The 7538-nt window shown below is 45.2% G+C and overlaps 1 protein-coding gene across 1 annotated transcript; it reads right to left on the bottom strand.

Moving 5' to 3' along the window:
• Positions 1 to 858: 858 nt before the first annotated feature.
• Positions 859 to 7164, bottom strand: LOC121928546 (dual serine/threonine and tyrosine protein kinase-like). The gene is made up of 2 exons (XM_042463412.1): positions 6414 to 7164; positions 859 to 2393 (listed from the first exon to the last, which is right to left on the bottom strand). Exons 1-2 carry the CDS (start codon positions 6748 to 6750, stop codon positions 2302 to 2304), a joined length of 429 nt encoding a protein of 142 aa, XP_042319346.1. The 5' UTR covers positions 6751 to 7164; the 3' UTR covers positions 859 to 2301.
• Positions 7165 to 7538: the final 374 nt, after the last annotated feature.

Here is a 7538-nt window from a genome sequence, read left to right as displayed (position 1 = left end):
ATGCCTCATACCCAGCACCAGATCATATAACAATCCAAACTACTAGTCACTGCTTATTAGCATTACCAATTACTCTGGGCTTGGTTATCTGTGTTTAAAGATCAATCAAACTGATATTTAATGCTTGCAACTCTGGTTCTTTATGAGTCACTTCAATGCAGAAGTTGGATTTCCAGATCAAGCATGGGATCAATACCCACTTGATAAGACTATTTACTTGCATTAGACCATGTAAACCATCATGTGTGAACCCATAACATGACCATGTTGCTTTGTTTCCAAATTTGTGAACAACTCTCTCTCTCTCTCACACACACACACATACACACACACCCCTCTTACTCTGAAAACACAAGGAATTAAACATACTGTATAAGCACCCCCTTACAATTCATTTCAGATTATTCATCACACCATGGTTTTGCACTATATCCACTAGGCTTGGTACGTTACATCTTCCCTTTGTATAATTCAGTTCCCTTCCTCATTATGAAATTTGTAGCAAGTCACAGTTTGTCAGTATAATCAAATAAAAAAGTACTGTGCATATCCTGTAAGTCCAGATATTAATTGTTCAGTCAGACTGGGATCCAGAAACTTAGGATGGAGGCACCTATAAACATGGATTTCATAGCATGAAATGGAATGAAGGCTTATGCTATTCTACACAATACTAAAACATCTGGGACTGGGGTACATTTGTTCTGTCTTCAAAGTTTAACGCATTATTTTATAAATTATCAATATAACAAGGTCCAGTTATGGAAATGAGTTAAGAACTTTACTATACATGTACATCCTTTCTCTGACTGATTTCAAAGTGTTCTACACAGCAAGGAAAAAGTGTCACCTCTCGATGTTGTTGAACTGCTGCTTGCATCCCTAGCTAGCACAACCAATGGTAAGAGATAATGGCCGCTTTGAGTCTAATCTGGGGAACAGGCTAGATAAGAATCAATAAAATAAAAGCCTAGGTATATCTGGTGTGCCATATGTTTCTTCTTTCTGTTCTACAAAAATCCACCTAAAACACATCAAAACAATTATTTCCCTTGTATATTTGAAGATATTCCAGAGGGCTTGATTACAACACAAAACACTGAAGAAACTTATTTGCTTTAATACTTTAATGATTATCTCCATTAACCTTCCAAAAAATCCCACAAGTTCAGAGTTAAGTAAGGAGGAAAGGGAAGGGAAGTCATGTGGTACTTTTAAAAAGGACTTAGAGACCCACAAGTGCTGCTGTCAATGAAATGTACTACTAGCTGTTATGAGCAACGCGAGCTCTCATTCTACCAAACTGGCCTATATTTTCCATAGTTCTGTGGGACTGTCAGGGAAATGGAAAGACTTCCCTCTATTGCCTTTAATATGTTCACAGTACATCTTTTTTTTTTTGGGGGGGGGGGGGGGCTCTACCAACATTAAAGGCCCAAAACTGAGAGGCAGGTGAAGGGCTGTCAACATTTCTGCATCTGGGAGTGGCTCTCCATGGCCAGATCTCCACACTCAGAAACTGGACCTGTTTTCTCTCTCCACCCTGTGAAGTGAAGATCCAAAAGTGCCTGCCTCCCTAGGATCACAAGACCGCAGCCTAAGCGCACACAAAATTACAGTCTACCCATCATTGTAACTCCCACCCATTTACATGCTCGACATTTCATAAAATGCCTTCCAACAAATAAATTGGCAAGACTTTCAGATCCTTTGAAATTTAGGCTATTGATGAAAATGAACAACCAAGTGTGTACCCACACCATGGCTGTATTCAGTTCCATCTATGTAACTTCCAAAATGTTTATTTGCTGCTTCATTCAGATGAGTTTCACAGTACAATACAGTTCAAATAATTTTGGCTCCCTTCAATCTCAACAAATACTGTTTCCTATTTACTATTAGCGTCTATTATCCCGTCTGTTGTAAACTGCTCGGATTCCCAGTGATTGTGCGGTATATAAATAAATCCTATTACTACTACTACTACTACTACTACTACAACACTCAACTAAGACTAGATCCATGGGGAAACAGTTTAGGGGGAAAGCAAGCTGGAGTGCAGTAAGATGCATCAGCATATACAACATAGCATTATAACACCAACAGTCCCTTTTCAAGTGTTTGCTCAGAAGGTAAATATTTTAGTCTCCTGCCCACAAGAGCTCGTATTGCGGTAAATCCATCCCAGAAGAGTGATGCATCTTTCTTCTTTCTACTGCTACCCATCCTAAGATTTTGGCGATCTGGGAGAACATTCTTCACATGTTAGTTTGGCAATGATTGGTTGACATGGATTTATTTTTATTTTTCATTTTGGATAAGTGGGAGTGGAAGGGAAAACAAGGGAGGATATAAAGGTGTTTTTTTTAAAAAGCCAGCTGCTGAGTTACATTCTAAAAAAAGAGGAAAGGTGCATGTGTGAAAACTCTGCCGGAATTATTGAAAACTAACAAATATCAACCCCCACAATAATACCAGTCACGAAGGTGAATTGACAGCCACTTTCAGTTTATTTTACAAGAAAAGAAGAGCACTTTTTTCAAGGAAAAAAGTAAGATGTAAATTTGAGGCAAGCACCACACAGAATCATAGAGTTGGAAGAGACCACAAGGGCCATCCATCCAACCCCCTGCCATGCAGGAAATCTCAATCAAAGCATCCCCAACAGATGGCCATCTAGCCTCTGTTTAAAGACCTCGAAGGAAGGAGACTCCACTACACTCCAAGGAAGGACTGTGTTCCACTATCGAATAGCTCTTACTGTCAGGAAGTTCTTCCTAATGTTGAGGTGGAATCTCTTTTCCTATAGCTTGCATCCACTGTTCCTGGTCCTAGTCTCTGGAGCAGCAGAAAACAAACTTGCTCCCTCCTCAATATGACATCCCTTCAAATGTTTAAACAGGGCTATCATATCCCCTCTTAACCTTCTCTTCTCCAGGCCAAACATCCCCAGCTCCCTTAGTCATTCCTCATAGGACATGGTTAGTCCCTTCACCAATTTAGTCGCCCTCCTTTGGACATGCTCCAGTTCCTCAACATCCTTTTTGAATTGTGGTGCCCAGAACTGGACAAAATATTCCAGGTGGGGTCTGACCACAAAGAGCAGGCACAACCAAAAGAGTATGTATTGTGTACATACGCATGCCTAAGGCTAACTACCCCACCATATTCCAATTTAAACCTACCACTCTGAAGTTCTGATGAATGACAGAAGATCACTTGGTCTCCCATATAATAATAATAATAATAATAATAATAATAATAATAATAATTTGTTTTATTTATATACCGCTATTCCAAAGATCATAGCGGTGAACAGCAAGTAAGCTAATTAGCAAGTAATATCTCAGCCCTTTCATTGTCTCTGCCTACTTCAAGTATCAATGGCGCGTTACAGACCGCTCAAAGGGGTGGCCTGTATCCGGCCCTTTCCCCGTCGGATCAGGGCCTCAGCTGTCACAGTGGCAGCCTCTGAGGCCCCGATCCAGTGCTTTCCAGGCCGCTTCCCCGCAGCCTGGAAAGGGGTGTCCTTGGGGCTTCATGCCCCAAGGACACCTGACGGCGGCAGGGAGGAGGAGAAAGGGGCCACTTGGCCCCTTTCTGCCTTGCGTCGCTGGCGCAGCCGTCTAAAGGCTGTGCCACTGACGCAAATTCTAGAAGGAGCTCTGTTTCGGAGCTCCTTGCTGTACTGCGAAAAGGGCGCCCCAGGCGCCCTCACGCAATGCAAGGACGTCACGTCCTAATGGGGTGCCCATCTAGAATGGGCGCCGCCATTTTGTACGTACCGTGTACATACCAGAGTTGAGGGCGTCTGGAAGAGACGCCCCAGGGTAACCCTAGTACATACACGGTACGTACTTTAGGCGCGTCTGTAACGCGCCAATGTGAAAAAGAATCTTACAGCACCTTGGAGACTAACTGAAAGACAGAAGTTGGTAACATGAGCTTTCGTAGACTTGAGCTTACTTCCTCAAATACATTCCTCAAGTATCAAGTGTATACTTGTCAACAGTTTCATGCAGGGTATTCATGTACGTGGGCCCCTCCTCCCTTTCATACCATCTGAACTGAGGAAAACAACCACAACACCTTGACCAAATGCAAGGCTATACCTGACACTTTCAATTTTTTCCCTGTCTTCTGTAGGATTTGTAACACCTTTGCTTGGAGCCAGTGGAACTCCAAAAGCTTGTAGCATATATAATGTGCATTTTTGACTGGCCAAATAAAGATACAGTTGGCCTCCACACTTGCTAGGGTTAGGGGCACAGAACCCCTGTGAAACTGGAAAAAACACCAACAAAAAAACCCCACTTTTTTACCTGAGAGAACACCTCTCTAGGAATCTCTAGGTCCTCTAGCACAACACTATGGTTAACACCCACCAGAAATTGACCACAGAACCATGCTGGAGGACCTACAAATGGCTAGAGAAGTGTACTCTCTAGGAATTTCTAGGTCTTCCAGCATGACTCTATGGTCAACTTCAGGCAGCGTCGCCCTGGAGGACCTAGAGATTTTTAAAGAGAACATATTAATCAAATCTGCAAATAATCAAATCCACAAATGTCAAAGCCGCAAATGTGGAGGGCTGACTGTATTGCAGTTTTGTGGATTTTGGACAATACTGTAGTTAAATCCTAGGATTCCATAGGACAGAATCAGTGGTGTCAAAGTGCATTAAATCTGCAGTATGGCAGCAAGCCTAAAGACCTTAGTCCTTCTCCAGCCTTACTCAAGGAAGAAGCCCCACTGAACTCAGTGAGACTGGCTCTTGTGTAAAAGGGCAGAGGATCTGGCTGGTACCCCAGAAGCACCAAGGCGGAAGAGACTTAAAGGGCTGGTGGAGGGGCCACCCTGTGGTGTTTCCAGGCTCCTCTTTCCCAGCAACAGTGATCAGAGGTCTTCCTTTTCCAGGACATACAATACACTTGAACCTTCTGTCCAGGAAGAATTCCAAAATGTCCGCAAATAGGGGGATAGGATGGATCTTTCTAAAGTTCTTTTTTCCTAGGAGCAGCAGAAGCAGACAAAACTCGCACTCAGATGTTGGGGTGCATATGTTTCAGAGGAGAAAAAGGACAGCAAACGTGTGAAATCCAGTGATTCCCAAACTTTGGTCCTCCAAGTGTTTCAAAAGTCATCTCCCAGCATCCCTGGCTGTCAGCCAAGGTGGCCGAGGCTTCAGGGAGTCGAAGTCTAAAATATATGGAGGATCGAAATTTGGGGTTGGGTTTTTTTTTCCTTTTTAATTTCAACACAATGGACAAATAAAAGGTATAATTTAAATATAAAGTCATTTGTTGCTAATAAACTACAATTTTAAGCCTTCGCCTTGTTCAGAGTTCTATATATATACTGCAAACCAACAAGTCATTGATTTAAGATTAATCAGAAAAGTATGACTGAATACATAATAAAATACAGTATACATAATATATCTGTAAAGAAACCATACAGAATACATTTAAATTTAGAGGAGTGCTTTTAGCTTTTATTTGGTCATTTTGTCCACATTTTGTCTCGACAGTGCCTTGTCCTCAGGGTGATCAGACCATGGTCATGACAGTTAAACTGGAACCATGGAGGACGCCTGGCCAACCTGAGCTAGAAACACTCCTATAAATGTAAATCCATGCTTTCATTTTGGAATTCCTCCTGACCTCCTGGTTGAAATGCATAGTAGGGCATGCCCTGGAAAGGAAGGACGCCTGGAAGGGTGACCAGATACGTCCTACATGCAAAGGAGGACAAAGCACTGCAAAGAAAAAGAGTAGGACATGACCGAAGAAAAGCTCAAAATGCTCCTATAAATATAAATCCATGTTTGTGTGGCTCAAAATAGAGGACATTTTGAAATTCCTCCTGGGCAGAGGAAGGCTGGAAGTGGAGGACAGGTCCTGGGAAAAGAGGACGTGAACTAAAAACACTCAAATGTAAGCCTATGCTTCTTAGTCATGTTCCAAATGGAGGGCCTTTTGGAATCCCTCCTGGCCAGAAGACTGAAATGGAAGGCAGGTCCTGGAAAAGGAGGACATCCAGTCATCCTGAGCTAGAACCACTCCTATAAATGTAAACCCATCCTTCTTAGTCCTGCTCCCAATGGAGGACCTTGTGGAACTCTTCCTGGGCAGAAAGCTGGGAATGGAGGGCAGGTCCTGGAAAAGGAGGACGCCTGGTCATCCTGAACTAAAAATATACATATAAACCCATCCTTTTTAGTCCTGCTCCCAATGGAGGACCTTGTGGGAAGGGCAGAAGGCTGGAAATGGAAGAGATGCCCTGGAAAAGGAGGACGTGCCTGGTCCCTCTCAGATAAAGCCACTCCTATACATGGAGGCCCTTGGGAGGCCTGCTCTCCTGCGCAGAAGAAGCCTGAAAGGTCCCACTGGGCCTCTCCCCGAATTCCTTACCGGCCTGCAGTGGCGCAACCCCGCCACTAGGGGCGCTGTCGGGGTCCGGAGGAGGAGGAGGAGGGGGGGGCAAAGGCAGAGGCAAAGGCGGCAGAGGCGGCGTCTCCTCCGAGGCGGGCCCGGCACAGCCATTGCCTCCAGCAGCAGCAGCAGCAGCAGCAGCAGAGGCGACGGGGAAGACGGCCGCCCCTTGGGAGTACTTGACGTCGCGGAAGAACTTCTTGGTCTCGCGCAGGTTGTGCTGCAGCCGCGCCAGGTGCCGGTTGCAGTGGCCGAAGGCGCGGCACAGCTCGCGGTGTAGCCCTCCGCCCCCTCGCGCCGAGGAGCCCCCTGACATCTCCGTCCCAGACTCCTCCGCCTCCTCTTCCTCTTCCTCCTCTGCCCACCAGGGGGGCGATTCGGGGGCTGCCAGGCTGCTGCTGCTGCTGCTGCTGCTGCTGCTGCTGCTGCTGCCGCCGCCGCCTCACTCACAGACTCCGTGGCTGCCGCCTCCTCCTCCGCCTCTCCCTCCCCTGTCAGCAGCGTCGCACCACCAAGCCGCACTGCGCACGGAACGGAACCTTTATCCGGGCGCTCTGGCGGGGAGGGGGCAGGCGGCCGAGGGCGGACCCCATTCCGCTCCTCTTGCGCGCTTGGCACTATGGGGGATGTAGTCCCGCTCAGAGGCCTCAGTTTTTCTCTCCCTCCTCTCCCGAATCGCGAATGGCCGTTGCTCTCCAAAGGGAGGGCGGGGTCAGCCGGAGAGAGCGTCTTCCGCTCCGTTTCGAAATGCACGCCGGGATTTGTAGTCTTTCGCCTCATGAGCCTTGTTTCAGTCAGGATTTCCATCTGTAGGGTTTTTTTGTTTAAATAATAATAATAGGTGTTATTTTTATTTTACAGCAAAATAAATACATAAATAAAATACATAAATTGCATACACAAAACTAAACAACCCCCTGATTCCCCTTCCTAAAATTCAACTACAAATCTAACAACATCATAACATTATAAAATACAATTAAAATAGTAACAATGGGGCAAGACATCTTGGGATGGCTATCATCATCATCATCATCATCATCATCATCATCATCAGGACTGGGACTCTCAGGGCAGCTTTCGATATACATACTATTAGTACAT

The sequence above is a fragment of the Sceloporus undulatus genome, chromosome 4 (assembly GCF_019175285.1).
Source record: "Sceloporus undulatus isolate JIND9_A2432 ecotype Alabama chromosome 4, SceUnd_v1.1, whole genome shotgun sequence".
Classification (NCBI taxonomy): Eukaryota; Metazoa; Chordata; class Lepidosauria; order Squamata; family Phrynosomatidae; genus Sceloporus; species Sceloporus undulatus.
Note: the sequence above shows the minus strand (reverse complement) of the source record. Positions and strands in the feature narration are given on the sequence as shown.

Coding starts and splice junctions, on each gene's coding strand:
- LOC121928546 (XM_042463412.1), bottom strand. CDS start 6,750: ATGTCAGGGGGCTCCTCGGCGCGAGGGGGCGGAGGGCTACACCGCGAG. Junction 2,394..6,413: donor GGTTGCGCCACTGCAGGCCG/GTAAGGAATTCG, acceptor CTCTTTTTTTAG/AATGTAACTCAGCAGCTGGC.